The sequence below is a fragment of the Zootoca vivipara genome, chromosome 2, assembly GCF_963506605.1.
Source record: "Zootoca vivipara chromosome 2, rZooViv1.1, whole genome shotgun sequence".
NCBI classification, from domain to species: domain Eukaryota; kingdom Metazoa; phylum Chordata; class Lepidosauria; order Squamata; family Lacertidae; genus Zootoca; species Zootoca vivipara.
The window spans coordinates 48,835,140-48,861,292 of NC_083277.1; the positions used below are offsets into that span (position 1 = coordinate 48,835,140).

Here is a 26,153-nt window from a genome sequence, read left to right on the forward strand (position 1 = left end):
GTGAGCTCCCATTGCTTGATCCCTGCTCCTGCCAACCTAGCAGTTCGAAAGCACATCAAAGTGCAAGTAGATAAATAGGTACCACTCTGGCGGGAAGGTAAACGGTGTTTCCATGCGCTGCTCTGGTTTGCCAGAAGCGGCTTTGTCATGCTGGCCACATGACCCGGAAGCTGTATACCGGCTCCCTTGGCCAATAAAGCGAGATGAGTGCCGCAACCCCAGAGTCGTCCGCGACTGGACCTAATGGTCAGGGGTCCCTTTACCTTTACCTTAGAAAGAGTTAACCTAAGATTTAACTCAGAAAAATAGCTAAAAGTGAACACAGAAAAGAAAAAAATCATTTTTGACATGGGCAAAATTATAAGTAGGAAGTTGGTGGGCACAGGTTTCAGCAGGAAATATGGTTAGATCAGGGGACAGTTAGAAATCCAGAACCAAACATATGTACCGAAGAAGAGTAAAAGATTAGGCAATATGTCCTTGTCTAGAAATGGGAAAACAGAGGAAAATGTTAGGGAACAAGGAAGTAAGAATTAGGATTCAAATTGAGAAGACACTCTGCATGTGTCCAGAATATATAGACACCAATGAGAATACTGGCATGCCCATCATTACCATATATGCAAACCCAAAAACCGTATAAAAGAGGTTAGGAAGTTAAGCTTGGGATGGAATTTTAGCTTGGACTCTGGTGGGCCACCTCCACAAGTAGACTGACATGTCTTTGGAAGTGTAATAAACTATTTGCTTTGTTTGAAGCTGTGTATATCTGTGTGCACAGTTTCAATTTTAAAACTGTTAAACTTGCAACTCAGTTATGTCGACTCTACAATATTGAGTTCATTGGGTAAATAAATCCCCAAAGCCAGGAAAGTAAAATAGTAAGACAGTTATAGGATACCTTCAGCCCTAGATAATTGTCACACATCTCTTTCAGTCTTGCTGCAATTATGTTATCCTTCAAGGGGGCATTTGCCACCCTCATTACCCACTTGATGATTCTTCCTTTGGCTGCTCTTATCAGCCAGGAAGGGCAAGGGTGGAGGAGCATACCAGTGGTTGGTCTCACACCTCCAAAAACCACATCTACATCCTTCATAAACTATCCAAAACAAACGGACAAGCCATTTCCACAGTTGCATTAACTGTGGTATCCCAAGCAAAATGATCACAAGTTGTATGTATTTGCACTGAATTTTTCTTCTACTCATCCATAAATCAAACACAAGAAAGCTCAAGACTAAATTTAGACTGCAAATAAAGCTGCATTTATATAAACAGAAGCAAATGTATAAACATAAAGAACTTTCACTGAAGTGTAGTAAAGTTAGAATGTTAAATACAGAAGGGTCTTTATGCACTCTGTCTTCTGGCAGCACGCCCATGCACCCTTAAATTAATATTAGTACTGTATTATATTTATACTTCACCTTTTTCCCTGACAGGGACTCAAGGTGGTTTACAGATAAAATAAGAACAGATTAAAAACATACACAGGGAGTTTTTTAAAAAAAGAAAATTAATTGAATTATAATTATATAAAAAATTAAAAACATAACATTGCTGCTGCTGCTTTGCCTGTGAGTATTGGGGAGGACAACTCCTCCTTGAAGTCCATTTTCTATCTTGGGCCTGGGGGCGGGCCCCATACTCACTATCACAGCTTATAAGGCTCCAAGGAGGCCTCAGGTGTGGGGGGTGGGATGGATGTTTAGTTGGGTGTAGGAATTCGTTTAATTTTGGTATGTTTGTAATTTTTACTGTTTTGTTTTGTTTTTGTTTTTTGTATAGGTTTTAATTTGATTTTAAGGTGAGGGGTCAGGGCTGCCTGGGAGTGGGTCCCAGCCAACAAAATCACTCAGTGATCACAGGTAGGAGGAGGAGTTGCACTAAGACCAGACCATGTCATTACTGAGGAAGCAAGTTTAGTCATTGTTTGAGGACTATCCCTCCCTCCGCGTCTGGTCTTGACCAGACAGATACTGGAATCAGCAAGGAATACCCACATGACCTGAAGGTGCTGCTGTGCAATGCCAAGTCAATGATTCATAAGACCACTGCCATCCATGACTTGATTGTGGATGGAGAACTTGACCTGCCATGAAGAACAGAGACTTGGTTGGATGAAGCAGATAGGCCCGTCCTTGCCACTGCCTGTCTACCAGGTTTCTCTTACGCATAGCAAGCTGTGTGGGGTTGCAGTGATTTTTAGGAAGTCATTAGTTTGCACCAGGCGTCCTATTGGGAAGACCCAGTTCTCTGAGTGCATGTTCTGGAAGTTGCGTAATAGGGGCAGTACAGGATTCCTTTTGGTGTACTGACCTCCCCGCTGCACCAAGGATTCCCTGCCTGAACTGCTTCAGGTCATGGCGGATGTTCTCCTGGAGACACCTGGTTTGGTTGTCCTAGGGGATTTCAACATCCATGCCGACACGAACTTACAAGGTGCCACTTGGGACTTCGTGGAAAGCATGACCTCCATAGGGCTGTCCCTGAATAAGTCTGGCCCAACTCAAAGCCGTGGGCATGCCTTAGAGCTGGTGTTCACCTCTATGGATGTTGGTGATCTGGCATTAAGTAAAAGCGAAACTAAAGAAGTGCCATGGTCAGATCACTTCCTGGTGCAACTGGACTTCTCCGTGACCCTTCCCCTCTGCAGGGAGGTGGGACTGATTTGGATGGTCTGCCTCCACCACTTAATGGATCCAAATGGTTTCCAGAGAGTGGTAGGGGATATTTTATCCCATGTTGATGGCCTTTCAGCTGATTCCCTGGTGGCCCGCTGGAATGTGGAGTTAACCAGGGCTATTGACTGTTTGGCTCCGAAGCGCCCTCTCCGATTGCATGGAGCCCAGACAGCCCCATGGTTTTCCACGGATCTGAGGGCAATGAAACAATCGCTGAGATGGTTAGAGTGCCAGTGGCATATACCTCATTCTGAATCTGACCGGACACGGGTTAGAGCTCAATGTTGAGCCTACCAAGTGGCGATAGCGACGGTGAAGACCACCTTCACCACCTCTATTGCATCCGCGGAAAACAGCAGCAGGGGACTCTTTCAGGTGGTTTGCAATTTAGCGGAACCACCTGCTCCATTGGGGCCCAGTACAGGCCACATGATCTCCTGCAATGATTTCGCTAAGTTTTTTGCATATAAAGTCACTCAGATTCGGGAAGAGGTAGACTCCACCATGGGAGCAGGGCCGGGGTGGGAGTACTATAGTCCTGTCTAGTCCAGTTGTGTGGGATCAATTCCAATCTGTTACCTCCGAGGATGTGAACAGGCTGCTTGGATGAGTGAAACCAACCACCTGTCTCCTTGATCCTTGCCCATCCTGGCTTATAAAAGCTAGCCGGGAAGGGCTGGGCGATGGGCTTCGCGGGGTGGTGAATGCTTCTCTCTGTGAGGGAGCCTTCCCTGACCGGCTGAAAGAGGCGGTTATCAAACCACTTATTAAAAAACCATTTTTAGATACAACCAATACAGCCAACTATTGTCCAGTCTCAAATCTTCCATTCTTGGGGAAGGTGACTGAGCCAGTGGTTGCTGAACAACTCCAGGCATGCCTGGAAGAAGCGGGCCATTTGGATCCCTTCCTGTCTGGATTCAGGCATCATCATGGGACTGAAACTGCCTTGGTTGCACTGGTCAATGATCTCCAGTGGGCTAGGGACAAAAGTGAAGCTGTTTCCTAGTTCTGCTGGATACCATCGACCATAACATAGAATCGAGACAGCTTCCATGGATTTAGGTGGAAAGGAGAAATAGAGCTGGGTGTTCTCAGCATACTGGTGACACTAAACCAGGAAACTTCAGACTCCTCCTCCCAGAAGTTTCATTTAAATGTTAAATACGAGGAACAGAAAAGAACTCTGAGGAACCCCACAGGTCAACAGCAAAGGCATTAAACAGGAGTCCCCAGCACCATCTTCTGGGTTCACTCCTCCAAGGAGAAACAGAGCCACTGCCCCATCCCTAGTCCCACCCCAGCAAGGCAGTCCAGAAGGATACTATGGTCTATGCCAGGCATCCCCAAACTTCGGCCCTCCAGATGTTTTGGACTACAATTCCCATCACCTTAACCACTGGTCCTCTTAGCTAGGGATCATGGGAGTTGTAGGCCAAAACATATGGAGGGCCGCAGTTTGGGGATGCCTGGTCTATGCTATTGAAAGCTTCCAAAATGTCCAGCAGAACCTACAGGGACACACTTCTCCTGTCCCCTGCTGGCCTTTTTGATGAGCCTGTAAAAGCAAGGCTCTAGTATACCTATGGTAGCTCTCACATTTCCAAGTATCCTGCCACATCCTTGAGCTGTACAAACTGAAAATATCCAGCAAGCAGAAGCCATAGTTTAAATCCACTGGACTTGTATCAACTAAAGTTTCCAAGTCAGAAAGGATCGATTTTGTCCCTGAAGTGCTAAGCCGATTGTTCACAGCAGGCTGTCAAGTGGTCGAAAAGACCCCTGAAGACTTGAAAGAGCTCTGCTGGACAGCTCCTTGCTGCTGCAATGGAGACAGAGGGGAAAAATAATTTTGCTCCCTACACTGCCACAAAACAGATCTTCAAATAGGCTCCAACCTGGGTTCGGTCTGATTGATTCAGAGCTTTCTGCCAATCTTGCTCTAATCGCCGTTTCACATGTTTCATCATCTATAGAGGACCAATGGGTTGGATTGACTCCATTCCATGAGAGGAGATGCCTCAGGAACCACTCCAAAGGCTGAGTCGTTTTGTGGAAATGTAGGGAATTTTTCCTGGGAGAGAAATGGATGATCGCCCTGGATCAAAGGTTTGGACTTGCAGTATCAGTTAAACAGTACATTTAGATTAGTCTGCACTGCAGGATATCCTGGTAATAATTTGGGTGCTTTGGCTCCCATTTACAATACATTAAATTTGAGTCACGCATACTACGCATTAACATTCAGTGTTGTACTATCCCCATCCTTAAATACAACTTCTGCCCTTTGATTCCCCACTTAATGACCTGGACCTGTTAACTTGTACCGTCATTATGGAGCTTTGTTGCTGTTATTATTACTGGGTACATCTCAAAAAGCATTGCAAGCTTCCTGTACTTTTTCTTTTCTTTTCTCCAACATGTCAAACTTCTCTGAATAAAACAAGGACAACATCGTTTCTAATTACACTAGATCCTGTTTTAATTGCCTCTAATTGCCTAGTGTATTAATTTGCATACCAATGCTCAAAATAGTTCCTCCACATCACCGCTATGCCCCAGCAATGTCAGTGTGCTGAGAAAACAAAACAAATATCTAGCCTATCTGTTTGGACTGCAAGTTTGAGTCATTACATAAACTGAGACTTCTGATCAGTATATACAGTTTGCAATGCAGCACACTTAACTCTGGAGAGCCAGTACAGAAGTAAGGCAAACCTCAGGAGGAACAATACAGTTTATCTTTAACCTGTTGAGACAGAATAGGAAGCACTCAGCATGGCGAATTTAGCTGGAAAAGTTAAAAATAGATTTCCCAGGCTGCTGCTACAACGCAGCATGTCAGTTTAATGTTCACACACTATATCACCACAACTTCAAGATGAATCAGAAAAAAAGAGTTGGCTGTAGTGAACCTTACTCTTTTGCTTTACTTGCATTGTGCGTATACCATGGTATTTGTTAGCCAATCAAAATTTATTTATTTATTTATTTGCAAAAATGGGCCCCTCCAGACTGCCATTTTATTGGAGGTATACTGTATTCTGCTAAATGTTCTTGACACAATAACAGTGCATTAGTGGTGGTTTAATTCTGCTTTATTAGTTGTTCCGTGGTGGCTTCCCCAAATGCTGCCACATTATTGCTGTCCAGCGGGGCTATAGTGCAACAAACATGGGACAAAAAGAAAAGAAAAGCCAGAGTATTTGTGATATAAGAAGTTACAGGATTTCAGCAGGGATATGCACCAACTGGAAATAAGACATTATAACCACCCCAAAACTTTTGCAGGGGCAAACAGTACTGAAAAATGGGATGATATATGACTAACCCAATAATATAAAGTGCGCAAATCATCATGAACGTGCAAAGAAAAGGATGCCTGAAGGCTCCCAATCCCTTACAGTGAGACTTTTCTCACTTCAGTTTAACAATTATGGTTGCATTTTGGTTTAGCGTTTTATAACTTTGCCCAGATTTACCAAAACACATTTTGCTTTCCTTTGCTTTGAATGTTGGCCTGACTAGAAATCTCCATACTCATTTAGAAATGAGTTTTTACTAGTGTTATTTATTTATTCCTTCCACTAGGATTCCTCAGATGCTTGACCTGTGCAATGACTTAAAAATATTTTATGTGAAATTAAGAGGGGATTAAACAACAGAAAAAACAATGTTTAAAATGTATGAGTGAATGGAATCAGTTATGAAGACTGATATTCATCTCAGTTGTCAGATTTGGGATTACATTAAAGGCTGCACAATTACCATTAAAGTTTTAACATAATTTCAAAGTGAGGCTAGGTTTTTGGATTTATTTATTTTTTTGCCTTAGATGCAAAAAGTCATTCAGCTATTCTGCATAACTCTTTACAGTGTCTCCTGGCAAACTCAAATTGTCTGCAAAAGTTTTTCATTGCCATCCCTTTTTTATCTAAAGAGGCTAAAATGTGGTTCTGACTATATGAGAAATAATTAACAATCTACACATACATTTTCATTAGTATGAGATTATGTGAGTAATACAGATTGAATATGTCAAGTCATAAATTATTAACACTGAAATAATCGCTGTAGTTGTATGTAAAAGTATTTGTCTTTTTATTTTATCAGTCACTTACTTACCTAGTAGGCTATTATTGACTCACTTCCCTGTACAGTACTACCTTTTTAAAAATAGACAGGGTGAAGGAGAAATCAGAAGCTCTGATTTAAAAAAAGGAAAATATTAATTTCAGGCAATCAGGCCACTTGTAAGACTGAAACTACTCTACGTTATCTCTCACATGGGAATGACCCCCAAGTTCCTCAATGTATGCATTGTCAGAGCCCAAAAATTCCTGCTTAATTTTTAGGGTGAAGCTGAACTCCTTTTCATGTCTATTAGACTGAAGCCTAATCTAGTCTCCAGTGCCAATTAAAGATATCTGCAACAGAAAACCACATGGGGTGAGGGATTAAATAGTTTGTTTTTATTGCAATTCCATGCTGATTGCAATTGCATGTGAAATACATTGCAACCCTGAAAGACTTCTATAGCAAGCTGCTCTGAGATGTCCTTAAAACCTCACCAATGTGTTAAGAGAAGAAGAAGAAAAACAGTGTTTTTCAGTGTTTTAAAACTTCAATGAGAAAAGGCTGGAAAGCCTAAAACTCTGCATGCATCTCATGAACGTTCTACTTTCCTCCCCTGAATACAGAGATCAATCTTGGGCTGCATGTTAAAGCTTCACTACGAAGGACTTTTCTCTGCTATTACTTCAAGCTGAAACAAAAGACACTTCAGGAGATATAATCATTGCTGCCTAGTTCCCTTTCCTGAAGACTTACAATGGTCCCCAGTTCCTTTCTTTTTTCGCACATCTTTCTCTTTTATTTTCTTCTGCTGTCCCTTTACACTTTTTCCTTATGCCTCATTGAATCCATTAGACTCTTTATACAGTCTACTATTGAAATAAAATAAATTTTCTGTGTGGAACTACTGAGTGAGCCTTAACTGCTGGCAAGTACAGTTTAACTCCTTCTGATGAGATTATTTTAGAGTTAGAAGGTGAAAGGTACACAGGCACTGCTCCTTAACTTTATGAACATGTGCACATGTTATGTTGGCTCAACTTCACCTCTACATGAGAGCTTTCTTATCCTCACTCTCCTCTAAACAAGCAAAAAAATAATTGGTGATAAGTGACTGGCAAGTCTGCAATAGCAGCAGGATGAACTGCAATTTTCTGCATCTTACTCTCCGCATTTCAACTGAATTTGTAATGTTATTGTCAGTTTGAGAAGTTCAGTCAAAGGATGAATACACCACTGCCAGGTGTTACTATCTCCAGAAATGAACAATACATTCTGGCTCAAAACATTTCACGATAAGAAAAATGGCAGAAATCCAAAGCTTCTGGAAAGTCCAAGTAGAGAGAGGTGTGGCACAAGAACAATGTACTAGCTTGGCGTTTCATGTAACTTCATAATTCCAGTCAGATGAAGCGCAGCCCCCCCCCAAAAGCAGGATCTTACCAGAGCTCAGCTCCGGCACCTCTCAGGTGGGCACCGTTTCCATGCTAAGAGAACAAGGAAGAAGTTCATGGTGACCTCTTTTTCTAGAAAAATAGCACTGATGAAGAGGGTTTAATATTAATGAATCTTTGAGGATGTGCCTACAAAGAATCTGGCTTTTGGCATCTGATCTGCTGAATGCTGCCGTCTATGTGCAGAATGTTTTATGTTCTGAGCCAGAAAATAGTTTTGGTGAAATGCTCCTTGATTTAATATGTTTTAGCATTATGAACTGTCTAGATTTATTAGCAAACCAAGTAGCTATGAACTTTGGTGGTGCACCTAACAACCGCTGAGATCTCAGCTTGACAAACATAATTTAGCAAGATGTGAATGTTATGTCCCAAAGGGCCCCAATCAGCACCCAGCCTAACAAAATGTGCACTCAAAAATAATCATCAGAATCCTCTGCAACAAGTAGATATTTCTTGGTCAGTGTGCAAAGGTTTTCATGAAAGAAGAAAATGTAAAAAACTCTGCCACACAACTTCAGTGGACAGAAGCAAATAGGGGAAGGCAAATTTTCACAGAGAATATTTTCCCCCCAGTTCATATGATGACTCTTACCTTTCCAACTTTTTCACTGATTGGTTGGAACTGCTCTGGGAAACAGTCTTAGCTGTCTTGAGAATGCTAGACAGTTCTGCCTACCAGTTGCTGGGAATACCAAATGGTTAAAAATTAAAGGTAAAGGACCCCTGGATGGTTAAATCTACTCAAAGGTGAATATAGGGTGTGGTGCTCATCTCACATTTCAGGCTGAGGGTGCCGGCATTTGTCTACAGACAGCTTTCCAGGTCACATGACCAGCATGACTAAACCGTTTCTGGCACAACAGGACACCGTGGCGAGTGCTAGAGTGCACGGAAACACCGTTTACCTTCCTGCCACAGCAATACCTACTGTATTTATCGACTTGCACTGGTATGCTTTCGAACTGCTAGGTTGGCAGAAGCAGGGACAGAGCAATAGGAGCTCACCCCGTCACGCGTATTTGAACAGCTGACCTTCTGATTGGCAAGCCCAAGAGGCTCAGGGGCTTAGACTACAGCACCCACCCGTGTTTCTATACCAAATGGAGATAGTGCTACTGTACTGCTGTACTGTACTGGTACTGCTCACTAGTTTCCTAAAGGCATCTGGTTGGCCAGTAGAGAACAGGATGCTGAACTAGACAGGCCTTTAGCCTGATCAAGCAGCCACTTATGTTCTGTGATTCAATAAAGCATACCATAGCTATGTACTTTAACACATACTAATCACATACACACACTACAGCACTTATGAGCTTCACTGGAAAGTACAGCAATGGAATTTTGAACAATTTGCTACTTTTCAGTAAGCAAAAGCTACCTTTTCCATTCCCACTGATTATGTATGAACAATGCAAAAGCAAGATTAGGTTACAATTCCATGTTTTGAAGCTTTTTTCACATCAGTAAACCGCAATGATGGTATTTCAAAGGACCAATTTACAGAATCAAAAACTTTTTTTTTGCATGATGAGTTTCTTACAGAGCTAGAAACACTGTGCAATGGTCATTTGATTGTTTAAATACTTATGATAAGCATTTCCCCACTACATCTCAGTGAAGGCTTAACACTACTCTGACAGCACAATAAAACAATTCCTCCATTGCAGAATCATGGCAAGTTTTGGTTGTATGGTGTAGTCTTTCAGGCTTTAATCGACTATCTACTTAAATGGTTTCTTCAGAGAGTAATAAAGCATGTACACTTGTCATATATGTTAAGCTTTTGCTTCTCCTTGCTCCAGGCAGAGCAAGGCAAAGCAAAGCAAAGCAGGAGCAACCAATAAGCTTGTACCAGCACAGTAAGCCCCCTTTCATTTTTTTACTGTGGCGCACTGTGAGGTGTGAACTAGTCCAGTTTTTGGTATACATTTTTTTTTTTAGCAAGAGTAACCTTAGATCAGTCTTCTTCAAACTGGTCCCTTCACCTGTGATGGCCAGGGTGAATGGGAATTTTAGTCCAAAACATCTGGAAGACACCATGTACAGGAAAGGTCACTTAGAAAGTAAGGATTCTAAGTGAACTGGATGGCCATTTTTTTAACCTATTTATTAAAATGATGTATACCCTGCTCTTCAATCAAATCCCCAAAATTTACAAAATTTGAGATCCAAATAAACCAAGTTAAAAATAAACAAAAATACACTAAAGCAGCAAAATCTATAAGAGCAGTATGCACAAGGGTCCTATGCACACTTTCCTAAGTGTAAGCCCCACTGAATTCAATAGGGCTTACTTCTGAATAGTCAAGCAACGGATTGTAGTGCAGATTAAATTAAAAGGCTAAACAAAATAATACTTCAATCACCTAGTATCCATAAAGTCCTTGGAATCCATTTTAAAAAGGCCACATTAATAATAATTGTATTTGAGATGTGAAAGTAACAAACAAATCCAAAAAGGATGCCAGCATGATTAAAATAATGGATATAAGGGTCTTGCAATTGTAAGTTGCTTTGAGACATTTTATATAACAAGGATCAAATAAATGCAATAAAAATAAAAGTGCCCCACATTGCCACGTTTCTCTCCACACTGCTCTCATGTAGATGTATGTGCCTTGCATTGACACATATCAAACTATTTTGAAGCGAACATTTTGTGATATGTGACAGTCAGCTCAGGGCCGTCTCAAGCAGGTCAGGCACCCTGGTGCTGTGGTGCGGAGATTGCTCCGGCGCCCCCGCCCTGGTGGGCGGGCACAGCGTGCAGCACGGCTTCCACGTGGCTTTGCCGTGAGGCGCCCCCTGCCAGCCCGGCGCCCTGGCGCCCCGCGCCACCCAGCCTACCCCTAGAGCCAGCCCTGAGTCACTTTTTCATAGAAAAGAAACTTCTGTGAGCACACAGAGAAACCTTGAAGTAGGTACAGTGGTACCTCTACTTACGAATAACTCTACTTACGAATGTTTCTACTTACGAATGGAGCTCCATCCGCCATCTTGGATGCAGTTTAGATAGGATTTTTTCTACTTACGAATTTTTATATAAGGTTGCTTCTACTTACGAATTTTTTCCCTCAATGCATTCCTATGGGATTCGACTTACAATTTTTTTCGACTTACAAATGTGCGTTCGGAACGCATTAAATTTGTAAGTAGAGGTACCACTGTATTTGGATCCCATTGGGTGACTAGCAGCACTGAGGGCTCAGCAGTGTACAATGGCATCCTGTGCTCAGAAGTAGGCTGTCTTGTACTTAGAGCCAGCCAGCTCATGAGGCAGGACGAGGCAGCTGCCTCAGGTGGCACACTTGTTCTCAGTTTTGCCACCAGTCTGCCCAGCCTCTATTGGCAGAGAGGGACCAGTAGCAAAGCTCTGCCGAACACCTCCCCATCTGCTGAGTCAATGAGAGGGGAGGCATTCCACCAGCCAGCTTTGCCACTGACAGATTTTCTCCCCGCTCCAATTTGCTGCTGGGTGGGTGAAGGGAATCCAGAATTGATCTCTCCCCCCTCTGCGCCTGGTGGGGAAGACTCTGCAACAACGTCTTGAGGAGAAACTCTTGAGGAGAAACTCATCACGGGGGTAGGAGTGAGGTGTTTCACCTCAGGTGCCCAAATGCCACAGACCACCCCTGCTTGTACTTGGGGAAAAGCATGTGGGTTTTGTTACGGATCTTAACTGCACTGAAATGCAGCAGAAAAAAAACGGTATTATAATTTGTTGGCTTTGAATCTGTGAAATTCACTGTACTCTGAATGCGGGTAAATATTCATTTCTGCATTAACAGAAGTGTCAAGAATAGCATTTCTAAATAAATGCTGTCTAAATTATGTGAACACAATGAACTTGACAATTTCATAGCAAATCACAGCCCTATCAATTTACATTTACATGATTTCTGTGGCTGGCCTCATCTTGTGTATTTATCAAAACAGTACATAAATTTCTCATTCCTTTCTATTGATTAGATGAGCTTGCCTTTCCAGAAATCTTAAGCTGTTTTGCAAAAGACAAATTTCATATATGTTAAAGATACTGCTATTGTTTGTTTATTCATACTAACAGTGTGAAGTTATACACATCTGCTCAGAAGTAAGCCCTTTTGGCTTTATTATAACTTACTCCCAGATAATAGTGCATAGGCTTTCAGCCTAAATAATATTATCATTTCAATATAGTGGGTTGTATTGAAAGCTGTGGTAGCAGACGTCTACGAGTGCAAAGGGACTTCCACATGCTCTCCTCTCCACACTAAAACCTGCTCTGGAGGGTCTCTCAGCCCCCTGGAGCTGATTTAGGGGGCACATGTTGCTAGAAGAGACAGGAGAGGAAGCATCAGCTCTGTTGTGTTGTGGGAAGCCTTTTGTGCCAATGGGGCTGCAGTGGTGGATTCAGCCCATTATGACAAGCTATCATAAGCTTACATAGTATATAGAACCATTACTTTTACCTTGCCAGTTGACTTGGTTCCTTTCCATATGCAAAAATAGCAAATAGTCCAGGCTGCCAAAAGACATAGTGCCAGCTCCCAGCGAAGATTCCCAATGTGTTCAATTCCATCAGATATGGCCAACACCCTGCGTCTGCACAAGAATAAAAGAAGCCATAAATTGCTGGAAACTTTTAATGAAGTCTATAGAAAGTTTGAAAGAAAGAGGGCAAAAGAATTGCTAGAAATCTATCAATGTGCTAAGCAAGGATCATTGTCAATTATTATGATACCTTTCACATTGGCTAGTGTTACAGTTAGTATAACAAAAAGGCAATCTGTAAAACTGCCAACTAAATGTGGAAAGTCACATGTGTCAAAAGTTGGTTCCCATTCATACAGCAGTTTCATATGCTCAGAGCAAGCACAAAAAGGCACCTGCTCCGTGACCAATTTTATGTGCAGTGCATACTCTGTAAACCAAGACAACTGGTGGTAGAATTTGTACCATCAAACCAAAGCAGCTATTCCATTTAGCTGCTATCCTGATTCAAGTCTGGTATACATTTACCAGACACACAACATATTCAGTAAAAAAAAAGTAATCACAGTCTGGTCCCCACATTGGCCTGATATGTACCATAGAAACAATCCGGCTGGATCAAACACAATTCTAGCATGATGAAAAATTATTATTTTTTAAGCCTTTAAGATGTTTTATTCTTGAATGTCTCAAATCTTCCATTCTTGGGCAAGGTGATTGAGCGAGTGGTTGCTGAACAACTCGAGACATGCCTGGTAGTAGCGGACCATTTGGATCCCTTCCAGACGGGATTCAGGCCTCATCATGGGACCGAAACTGCCTTGGTCGCACTGGTTGATGATCTTCGGCGGGCTAGGGACAAAGGTGAGAGTTGTTTCCTAGTTCTGCTGGATCTCTCAGCGGCTTTTGACACTATCGACCATAACATCCTACTGGACCGTCTAGAGGGGTTGGGAGCTGGGGGCACTGTCATACAGTGGTTCCGCTCCTTCCTCCTGGGCCGCGTTCAGAAAGTGGTGGTGGGGGATGAGTGTTCGGACCCCTGGGCTCTCACTTGTGGGGTGCCTCAGGGCTCTGTCATCTCCCCCATGCTTTCTAACATCTACATGCAGCCGCTGGGAGAGATCATCAGGGGGTTTGGGCTTGGTGTTCATCAGTATGCGGATGAGACCCAGCTCTACCTCTCTTTCAAATCAGAACCAGTGAAGGCAGTGAAGGTCCTGTGTGAGTGCCTGGAGGCAGTTGGAGGATGGATGGCAGCTAACAGATTGAGGTTGAATCCTGACAAGACAGAAGTACTGTTTGTGGGGGACAGGAGGTGGGAAGGTGTGGAGGACTCCCTGGTCCTGAATGGGATAACTGTGCCCCTGAAGGAACAGGTGCGCAGCCTGGGAGTCATTCTGGACTCACAGCTGTCCATGGAGGTGTAGGTCAATTTTGTGTCCAGGGCAGCTGTCTATCAGCTCCATCTGGTACACAGGCTGAGACCCTACCTGCCTGCAGACTGTCTCGTCAGAGTGGTGCATGCTCTGGTTATCTCCCGCTTGGACTACTGCAATGCGCTCTACGTGGGGCTACCTTTGAAGGTGACCCGGAAACTACAACTAATCCAGAATGCGGCAGCTAGACTGGTGACTGGGAGCGGCTGCCGAGACCACATAACACCGGTCTTGAAAGATCTACATTGGCTCCCGGTATGTTTCTGAGCACAGTTCAAAGTGTTGGTGCTGACCTTTAAAGCCCTAAATGGCCTCGGTCCAGTATACCTGAAGGAGCGTCTCCACCCACATCGTTCTGCCCGGACACTGAGGTCCAGTACTGAGGGCCTTCTGGTGGTTCCCTCGTTGCCAGAAGCCCCACCCACCTCACAGGGTGTCTGTTGTGGGGGGGGGAGGAGAAAGGAGATTGTTAGCCACTTTGAGACTCCTTTGGGTAGTGATAAAACGGGATATCAAATCCAAAACTCTTCTTCTTTTATGATCAAACTAGGTAGTGTGGTAAGTTTTAAATTTGGTTTATTCTAACAAGCCAGGATCATAAAGTGGTTTAAAGTTGGCACATTTGGCCAAATCAGTTTGTGCACAAGTCCACACTCCTTGTGCTCATACTGTAGTGGTGTGGGTGTGTACACACACACTTCATGCCTCCCACAGGTACTCTCATATCATTGAATTATGCACTTTTAATTCTTGCTCTGTGCTCATTACAAAACAGCTAGGCACATTTCACTAAAAGTTTTGAGTTAGTGTTTGGATGACCTATGTTAACCTGCTATCATGCCTAGATGTACTACTACCTGATGGCCGGGTACTTGTAAGCACATGGAATACTTGAACACTCTATGGGTTCTGTCTCTTTAATTCTGGCCTTTGTCCCCAAATACATGGTATCCACTATTAATGCTGTCAGATTCTTCCCATTAATCCACCTGGCTCTGCTTCTCCCTCTCCTCTTGCATCCAAGCCAGGTATGAAAAAATTGCCTTTCAAGAGCTGGCAACAGGAAAGAGGAGGCATGGGCAGCAATATCAATGAGCAACGGCTGCAGTGTTAATAGTAGAAGCAAAAAAAATAAAATGTTTTTCTCTTAATTAAATACTTTCCTGCAGGAACCTTGCCTCGATTATTTGATATTTATATTTATTTGATATTTTTTATAAATATTTGCTACCTGCCCTTTACACAAACACACAATTCCCAAGGTATGGTCTAAGAAGACTAAAAATACAATCATATCTAAAATAAAAAGCATAAAGCACTGTAAAAGCAATACAGCATCAGATACAGAGAGGAAAACTCACATTCAGTCATTCTCAAAGCCTAGGTGAAAAGATGCATCATAGCATGTTGCCAAACTGTGTACAATTTAAGTGTGCATCCAGAACTTGGGGATCTTTACCAAGAAGGTTCTTACACATTCTGTCACACTTTGAACCCTTGAGGATGAACAGCTTCTAACAGAGCCCCCTCCCCCAATGAACACAGCCCCAGTTGGGATGAGTTGTGTAAGTGGAGTGGATCTTTCAGGTATGTGAGACCAAGTTGTTAAGGCTTCATATGCCAAAGACAAACCTTAAATGGAAGCAAACAGGCAGCCAGTGCAGTTGTCCCATAATAGGAATTGCATGAGATCTCCCAGTCACACTTGCATGTATTCAGCTGCATTCTGCTTCTAACTGCAGCTTCCAAACCATCTTCAAGGGACGCACCACATAAAATGCATTACAGTAATCCAGATGGAAGGTTACTAGGATACAGTTCCCTAGTCTTATCTTTCTGGTACAGTCCATATTTCCAGCTGCAGCTGGAAATAGGGACTCATTGCCAAATATGGCCTCAAGTGATAAAGCTGGATAAAGCTACAGATGTGCCCTTTCCAGGAAAGTATGACCCAAGTAAGACAGACTTCCACTCAATAACCCAGACCACAAAACCTTCCCATCTTGTCTGGATTCAGGTTTAATTTATTGGCCCTCATGTAGCCCATTACTACATCCAAGGCCATCCTCTCTTGATTCAGATGGAATGGAGACAAATCTGTGTATGATCAGCGTGCTGATCACTCCAACTGCCCTGATGACAGCTTCCTACAGCTTCATAAGGATGTTAAACTGGGTAAAAGATGGCGTATGGCGGGAAAAGAACAGATATATTTCCATGGTGCTGAACAGTGTCCTCCATTGCTTTGACTGGAACCTGTCCCCTAAGTAGCATAACCATGGTTCCTACCACACCCATAGCCAACTGTATCATAAACCAGGGAGAAGTTAAGGAGAATAACAGGGTTGCACTCTTCCTGTCTCTCTCTTCCCCACCACAAGTCATCAACCAATTTTGGTTCTAAATCTCAGCCTAAAGCCAGAAATGAATTCAGATAATGCCTACAGCAGTGCCACTGCTACCTTCTTGAGCACCTTGCCTATGGAGGGTATATTTGCAACTGGGTGATATTTTTTTGTTATTTAACAGTTCTGTGGCTGGGGCTGGTGAGATCCTCTTATGGAGGGAGCACACCACTAACGTTTTCAAGGCAGGTGGCAGCTCACCATCCCATAGTGAGGCATCATTAACCCAGCCTGTCAATTCCCTCAGTTAGTTTTTAATAAGCCACAATGATCAAGAATTGAGGAGGTACCTGGTTAGCTGATACAAGCAGGCTGTCCACATGCATCCCACAGATACAAGCAGCATCTCCACATCATCAACAACAATTAAAAACTGATTCTCTGGAGAATAGCCTGCTGGATCAGGCCAATGGCCCATCTAGTCCAGCATCCTGTTCTCACAGTGATCAATCAGGTACCTGTGAGGAAATAATAATAATAATAATAATAATAATAATAATAATAATGATTTATTATTTATACCCCGCCCATCTGGCTGGGTTTCCCCAGCCACTCTGGGCGGCTTCCAACAGAAAAATAAAATACAGTAATCTATTAAACATTAAAAGCCTCCCTAAACAGGGCTGCCTTCAGATGTCTTCTAAAAATCTGGTAGCTGTTTTTCTCTTTGACATCTGATGGGAGGGCGTTCCACAGGGTGGACACCACCACCGAGAAGGCCCTCTGCCTGGTTCCCTGCAACTTGGCTTCTCACAACGAGGGAACCGCCAGAAGGCCCTCGGTACTGGACCTCAGAACAATGGGGGTGGAGACGCTCCTTCAGGAGCAGAACATGAGTACAAGAGCACTTTCCCTTCCCATGGTTTCCAGCAAGCATTACTGCCTCCAACTGTGGAGGTAGAGCACAACCATCATGGCTAGTAGCCGTTGATAGCCCTCCATGAATTTGTCTAATCCTCTTTTAAGGCCTCCAAGTTGGTGGTCATCTCCCGGGGGAGTGAGTTCCATAGTTGCTGAATGAAGAAGTGCTTCCTTTTATCTGTCCTAAATCTTCCAACATTCAGCTTCATTGGATGTCCATGAGTTCTAGTGTTAAAGAGATGGGGCCGGAGCGGGGCACTTTTCTATATCACCTTCTCCATACCATGCATAATTTTATAACCTTCTATCATGTTGCCTTTATTAACCTTTTCTCTAAACTACAAAGTCCTTAATGCTGCAACCTTTCTTCATAAGGGTGTTGCTCCATCCATCCATCATTTTGGTGGCCCTTTTCTGAACATTTGCCAGCTCTGCAATATCCTTGAAATAGATTATTGTATTTTAATATTCAGTTGGAAGCCGCCCATAGTGGCTAGGGAAATCCAGCCAGATGGGTGGGGTATAAATAATAACTTAATAATAATAATAATCCTTTTTGAGATTAAGTGACTAGTAGTGTACACTATGCTGTCACACCATACACTATCCAAATGCTGTCCCACCACAGATTTGTATGAAAACATGATAATGGCAGTTTTAGTTTCAATTCCCCTCCTAATGATACCCAGCATGGAATTTGCCATTTTTATGACCATTGCACACTGGGCCCACATCTTCATCGAGCGATCTACTATGACTGCAATTACTATCTACTATGTAATTGTGGGACACACACAAATCTGAGCAATTTTATCTTCCAATTGTTTTCCCAAATTGTTACAGCAAGCTGCTGAGACCTGCAGGAATACTCCCCTGACACTGCAAACTGGGCAGAGATTTTCAACTTATTCCCCATTTGAAAAAAGCTCTTCTGTACAGCTATCTGAGGGTACAAGATTGGCATAGAACAGGCCAACTCCTGAGAGACCACAATCTACTTTCAAAATTATAATCTGGCAGTGATCTACCCCCGTTTTTCAGGGGTTCAGGTCAAAGTGGTTGACCTTTTGGGGGGGAGGTGAAGATCACTGGCCAGATAACAGCCTCTGTTTCTAAACTCCGGCTTGCCTTCTGAAACAATAGAGGGTGGCGCAGGGAGAGGGGGCGGGGGCAGAGCTGGAGCTGGAAGGGGGCCAGCGATTGACCACAATCTACAGAAACCTTGCAGGGATTACATCGTGATTGACGTGTTGGACATCCCTGGCATAGAAGTACATTTTGTTTGCATAACATTTTTTTACCTCTAGAAACTAGAGGCCCTACAAATGTTCTCCTGGGCACCTGTAAGAGGTCAGGACATACAGTAGTGACAGAAGCTTTAGCACCCAAGAACTGCAGTCTTTATTTTGGTAATTGTGCAGACAGTCTGATAGATTAGAGATTTCCCCCCTTTCTTATCTAGATAAATTCATCATGATTTAAGTAAATTAGGCAGGAGTGTTGTGTGTATTTCACTTTGAGGTTGTGGCTGTATTGTTTGAGTAAGAGACCAGACAAGCCACCACAAGAATTTTCTCTAATAACAGGTAGGTAGCCGTGTTGGTCTGGATCGAAGTAAAATAAAAAAATTCCTTCAGTAGCACCTTAAAGACCAACTAAGTTTTTATTTTGGTATGAGCTACCAAAATATCTGAAGAAGTATCTGAAGAAGTGTGCATGCACACGAAAGCTCATACCAAAATAAAAACTTAGTTGGTCTTTAAGGTGCTACTGAAGGAATTTTTTTATTTTACTTTCTCTAATAAGTTACCTAATTCACAGCTGAAGCTTTTTGCCTAGGCCTAGGGAATGAATACAAGGAAAATTTACATCTGGGTGTTTAGCCTTCCTGTTCAAAGATATATGCTGCCAATCACTTTGAATTAGTGGCATATGGTATTCAAAGCTTTTCAAAGAAAAGAGGGGGCGGGACTCTGTTTTGTCCTGGCCTCACTACCATGGAGGCCAATGGTAGAAAGCATGAAACATAATAAATCCATAAAGTACAATGTTCCATAAACTCTCTATGCAAAGAATACATGTAAGAAAAGAGAAAAACAGTGATTTTCTCACCAGGCACAACACAGCTTTGCCTAATTCCTTCCCCTCAGCTCCCCTGCTGAGACTCTGGCTGCCCAGAGTCATGCCAGAAGCCTAGCCAGTTCTATTCTTGTAAATCCAAGGCACCATGCCCAGGATGCCCATTTTCTATTTTTGTTCATCCGTACATTTCCCCCTTTCCCATTTTATCAGGTGAAATATATTAGCAGAAAAGTCAGAATTTCAACTTCCTTAGAATGCATATGAGGCTGATTATCCACTGTACCAAAACTGTGTGACTGGTTGCATTTAATGGGGGGAAAGTGTAACACAAAGGCCCCTTGGATGAAGGTTGCTTGGCTCTCTGGAAAATATTTTATATAAAACAAACTCAACAGGCTTGGGCATTTTTCTGTTGCCTTGTATTTCTCATACAGAGACAGTGAGCATACGGGATTGAACCGCAATAACACATTTTAGGTCTATAGCCACTGTGGTTGGTTGGATGGATAGATGGTGCTGCTGCTGTGGAAAACAGTAATAATCTGCTTTCATTCTTAAAGTGTTATATATTCATATAACTAATATTGTACATTTATTCATTTAACAAAATGTATATACTGCTTGATTGTAGTAAACCTCTAAACTGTTTAGCATAATTAAAATGAGCCTCAAACTTTGCTTATGAGCTTCATGGTGCATCTGGATGAAATTGGGGAGCCAGGATGCTGTGCTAGATGGACACCTGACCTGATCCAGTCCTGTTGCATCCAGACTGGTGAGGGCTCATCATCAAGCCTACCTAGTGGCAGTGAAGGCAGCAAAGAAGGCATACGTTGTTGCCTCCATTGCACCACCATTGCAGCTTTTCTGGGTAGTGCAGGGCCTGTTGCAGACAGCTTCTTCCCTTCTGAACCAACACAGATCCTGAGATCATCATCTGAGACCTTTCTTCATGTGCTTCCTCCACAAGAGGTCCAGAGAGTGGCAACAGAAGAACAGTGTTTTTCTGCAGCGGCTCCCTGTTTGTGGAATGTTCCCCCCAGGGAGGCTTGCCCAGCACCTTCATTTCATATCTTTAGTCATCAGGTGAAAACATTTCTCTATAACCAACCCTTTCGGTGATTAACATTCTATGGCCTTTTAAATGTGTTTGCGGAAAGGGGGGATGTTATTGGTTTGTTTTTGTTTTAATGTGTACCATATGTTCTCATTGTGTATATTTCTGATGTGAATCTCCCTAAAATCTTCAAAAGAAGGTTGGTATACAAATTTAATTAGTTAGTTAGTTATGATAATAATATTTAAATACAGTCATACCTTGGTTTAAGTACGCTTTGGTTTGAGTACTTTCAGTTTAAGTACTCCGCGGACCCATCTGGAACAGATTAATCCACTTTCCATTACTTTCAATGGGAAAGTTCGCTTCAGGTTAAGTACGCTTCAGTTTAAGTACTCCGTGGACCGTCTGGAACGAGTTAATCCACTTTCCATTACTTTCAATGGGAAAGTTTGCTTCAGGCTAAGTATGCTTCAGGTTAAGTACAGATTTCCAGAACCAATTGTGTACTTAAACCGAGGTACCACTGTAGACGCTCCCCACCACTTTTAAAGAAAACATGGCTTATTTCTGGTTTGCTGCATTTAGTTTTTTACTAACCTGTGAATACACCTCATTGATTCAAAAAAATTGGGCATGCCCTAATAATGTCCTCAGAAGGCTTCACAAAGCATAGAGATAAGATCTTAGACAAACCCACTTCTAGAATAGTTCTTTCTGCCCAACACTCTCCCTGGTCCTCAGGACTAGAATTCTGTGCAACTTCCCCCCAATTAGAAACAAACATGCAATATATTCATCTGAATTCAAAAGATTAGCACTTTGGAAGCCTGACAGTGTGTTTGCCTCATTTTCCACAAGTGTACCCATTTTGGATGAAGTAGCTGCAGCATTACATTTCCCATGGGCTTGGAGTACACTGAATTTTCCTGGGAAAGGGTTTCTTTAATAGAGCTTTCCAGCATGTAGAGCTGTAACACACTCCTGAATAGCAAGAGGTTTAATCACTGCCAACGTTTCATGGAAAAGAATGTACCAGAGTACTTACTGCATTGTTTCATGGTTTGGAGAAGCTAAAGAACAAATTCAGCTTATTTGGGAAAGTCTTGTTGTGTCTGTTAACTATTTTAGAGCAGTATGCAAGGTGTCTGTTAATCTGGGGACGAGGTCTTTAGAGTTTATTTCTCCTATTGCACCACTTGAAACAGCATTTTTAAAGAAAAAAACACTTGAGGTAATACATGCTTTATCTGACCCAGTTGGGTTCTAAACAATTTTATAGCAAGACTCTTTTTTTAATGCTTAACCTGTGTTCTATCCACAGCAGCCATTGAACAAAACAGTTTCCCTCTCATATGAAAAGCTGTGACTACCTAAAATTGAGCGTGACAAGAAATAAAATCTTCATACAATATGAATTAGGTATCAGTGGACTGCTAATAAATTTCAAACTGAAAATAAGTAAGGGATTTATAACAGTCCTAGGAAATTAAGTAACCTGCTTAAAAGGAAGAGGGATAATATCCCAGTCACTACTAGCAAAATGTTACTCTCCCCACCACCAAGAATGCCATACGGGAGCTTGCCAGATGTTTTGAATTACAGGTCCTGGGGCTGAGGGGTGCTGTATTCCAAAATATCATCAGGTTGACAAAGGCTGCCATATGAGTGGTCCATAAACTAAGGTGTACAGCATATCCTCTGGCTGGCTATGTTACAATTTTACCTAAAAATAACAGAATAAAATCATTCAGTGTTACACTGGCATCAGCCCTGGCCAGGCCCTTTTTGAAGAAAAATAAAAATTAGAGACTGGTACTCAAATCCTGATAAATTTCAAAACACCTATTCCTCTCCTTCTGTACTGACGTTGAGATGAACTTTCTATATAGTAATATTTATTTGAAATACTCTTTTGAAACTGCAAAGAAGTAGAAATCATAACCAATGAACCAAATTCTTACATAAGAGGTACTTCCTACTAAACTAGTAAAGGTAAAGGGACCCCTGACCATTAGGTCCAGTCGTGACCGACTCTGGGGTTGCGGCACTCATTTTGGGTTATTGGCCAAGGGAGCTGCGTACAGCTCCAGGGTCATGTGGCCAGCATGACAAAGCCGCTTCTGGTGAACCAGAGCAACGCATAGAAACACAGTTTACCTTCCCGCTTGGAGCAGTACCAGTACCTATTTATCTACTTGCACTTTGATGTGCTTTTGAACTGCTAGGTTGACAAGAGCTGGGACCGAGCAACGGGAGCTCACCCCGTCGCAGGGATTCAAACTGCCGACCTTCTGATCGGCAAGCCCTAGGCTCTGTGGTTTAACCCACAACACCACCTGTAGAGACATATATTTGTTGAATATACTATTTTGGAAAAAAATGAAAAGGAGCAGCTCAGGGACTGAGGGGATCACACTACTAATTTCACAAACACACGCATAGTGATGCTGTTGTTGCCTAACAACAAGGAACATTCCCCAGTTCTAGGGAAACTATCCAAGCTGGCTGCCTCACACTGTCTCTTGCAGATGCACGTTCAGCACAAACATGCACTCACCATACACACAGCCCCCCCCCCCCGAGAGAGAGTATATTATCTATATATCTATGTACATTGGTACCTTGGTTTAAGAACAGCTTAGTTTATGAACAACTTGGATTAAGAACGCTGCAAACCTGGAAGTGAACTTTGCCTTGGAATAAGAACATGTCTCACTTCCTGTTGAGTGTGTTCCATTTGTAAATTGAGTCCTCCGCTGCTATGGGAAAGCACACCTTGGTTTAAGAACGCTTTGGTGTAATAACGGACCTCCGGAACGGGTTAAATTCGTAAACCAAGGTACCACTGTATATCTCACAGCACAAATATATTTCTCTCTCTCTCTCTCTCTCTCTCTCTCTCTCTCTCTCTCTCTCTCTCTCTTCTCTTCTCTTCTCTTCTCTTCTCTTTCTCTCTCTCCCTCCCCAAGTGCATCTCACAGATACACACAGACTACACAGACTTCCTTCCCCTTTCTCTTTCATATGTCCACCACACATACCTACAGACCTATTCGCCTACATATTCCCTCTTTTGCGCATACATGTGCACACACACCCTCTCTTTCTCTCACATGCATGTACACACAAAGACAACACACATATTCCTCCTTCTCTCTCTCTTCTGGACACACAGACAGCATATTGAGTGAACACGCATACACTACATCCAATTAAGAAGCAACTAACAAGCAAGGCAAATGGGATGATCCCTGATGTGCCTTCCTCCTCTGCAACTATAAAAACAGCCCCTACACAGGGAGAAAGTAACACCTGCAGCTGACTGGCAGGCAACAACACTTGGAACCTGCAGGGACATCCCTGTCATTCCCCCCCCTGCTTTTTAAAACAAGCCCCTACATGGAGTGAAGGAATCTCCCACAGCCAGCAAGGGACTGAGAGTTTCCTTCCTCCCCCCACTCCAAACAGACCAGAGTTTCTAAGGAGAGATGCAGGTCTTTTTTTCCTCTTTTTTTTGGGATAGGCTGTCACTCAAAGTAAAATTAAAAAGTACCAGTATGGAGTAGCAGGGCATACTGAGGGGTGGGCAGCCCTGGGCCTGGTTTTTTCAGAAGCCCTGAGCTCCTTTGGGAGAAAGGGTGGGATATTAATTTCACTAATAATTAATAAATATGGAAAGCCCATTTAGGAGCATAGAAAGGAGAAAAAAATTAAGGGCTCACAGATTCCATACTTTTCTGGGTATCAATTCAGGTTCCTTCTCTCATAAATTAATCAGAACTTCCACTACACCTGTACTTGGAGCAAACAGAAAAGCGTTTCATGTACAAGGCATCTTCCCCACAATATAAAGTAAACGCAGGCAGCTCCCATGCAAACATATTTTAAATACGCTTCATATTTCCTGTTTCACAGCAGCCCAAGGCACTGTTAAACCAAACAAAGCCAGAGGAGCATAGACTGGCATGCAAATCAGGAATTCCCCTGGACTGAATCTTACCTGGGCCATAAATTCACTGAGGTTGCAATTCTAAACCCACTTATCAAGGAGTAAGTCCCACTCAGCACAATGGGTTTTACCCCTGACTAAATGTGCACAGGACTGCAGTGTCTCTGGCCTTAGGCAAGCCATTCTCTCTCAGTACCTCATCTATAATATGAGGAATAATAACGTTATAGGGCCGTTGTAAGGATTAAAGCTTAATAATGCATGTGAAGGGCTTTAAACTCCATACATGTGTTAATTATGGTTGTTCTCATTATAATGTCTTAGGGGTGGTATTTTATAACAACAATGCTATGTGTAAAATTCAATATACAGTATTGCCTACTATTCTCAGAGATCAGAGTAAAGCTGTAACTGCTCTCTTAAAATTCAATAATAAGGCAGCTTAGTCTGGGCAGCTTCTTTGGGGACAGAATTCTATAACTGTGGTGTAACTACTGCAAAAGCCCAGCTCTGAGCTTCTGAACAATAAACCATTCTCTTGAATGGTACTTAAGAGCTAGGGAAGAGCGGATTTCCTTCCATTCTGTTCCATTCCATTATTGTTTATCCGATACTCTCTGCTCTGTCTTCCACTCGTGAACTCAAGTTTAACTGGGAGAATCAAAGTTAATTCTGCTATTGGAACAGACACTATTTGCCACAGTTTTCAGTTCACCCATTTTACTTTATTTCTCCAAACACACATTGCTGATTTCCAGTTGATAAACAATGCATAATATTCTTCAATGCACTAATACTATTTTGTGCAGTGTTGCTGATATACATGTATGTACTTCATGCCAAATGGAAGTCCTTGCAAACTAAATCTTGATACAGTTTTCTACTTACTATCTAAGATGGTTTTGCGACTGCACTTGTGTTTTTTTCTGAAAAATTATGAAAGAAAGAATATTGATGCAGTCATGCATACAATTACATTAAGACCGCTTTTAAAGTTTTATCATAGTGGTGCATAATGGGGAGGAGGACAGAACTGACAGAACATTGTGACAAATTCTACAGACACAGCTCTGTACAAAATTCAGAACCAAAAGAGAACAACCAATAATTCTTAGAATATCAGTTCCACTTCAGAAAGAAGTACATGTAATCTGGGAAACTCAGAAAGAAATAAGGATGAAGATAATTTCAGAAGCATCTCTGTTTAAAGGAGAGCCTCTTCCACAAATCTCACTGCTGAGAGGTGGATGGACATTCACCGAAGTATGCTAAACCCTACCGAGGCTCTTCCCAAACAAGATTCAAAATTTGGAAAAGAAAGCTATGGTGTAGATTACTGGTTCAAGTAGTCTTGATCTCCAGCACTTTTTGCACATCAAGTCTTTCTTTTAAACATTTTTAAATGATAGATGCATCTTCAATAATAGCAACTGTGTGAATGACTTACAAAGTAAATACACTGTATATTCCTGTGTATAAGACTACTTTTTAATCCAGGAAAATCTTCTCAAAAGTCAGGAGTCGTAGTCGGGGGTCGTCTTATATACCGGATCGTATTTCTTATACGGCGAGTATATCCCAAACTCTATATTTTAACTGGAAAAGTTGGGGGTCGTCTTATACGCCCAGTCGTCTTATACGCCGGAATATATGATAGTTGCTGCCG

At 42.3% G+C, this 26,153-nt stretch overlaps 1 protein-coding gene across 1 annotated transcript in view; it reads right to left on the reverse strand.

The window, feature by feature from the left end:
• SLC6A11 (solute carrier family 6 member 11) overlaps positions 1 to 26,153 on the reverse strand; it is a 91,314-nt gene that overhangs the window by 47,388 nt on the left and 17,773 nt on the right. Inside the window, exon 6 of the mRNA XM_035106212.2 lies at positions 12,670 to 12,802. Coding sequence (XP_034962103.1) covers positions 12,670 to 12,802 — 133 coding nt within the window. The remainder of the gene's footprint in view (positions 1 to 12,669; positions 12,803 to 26,153) is intronic.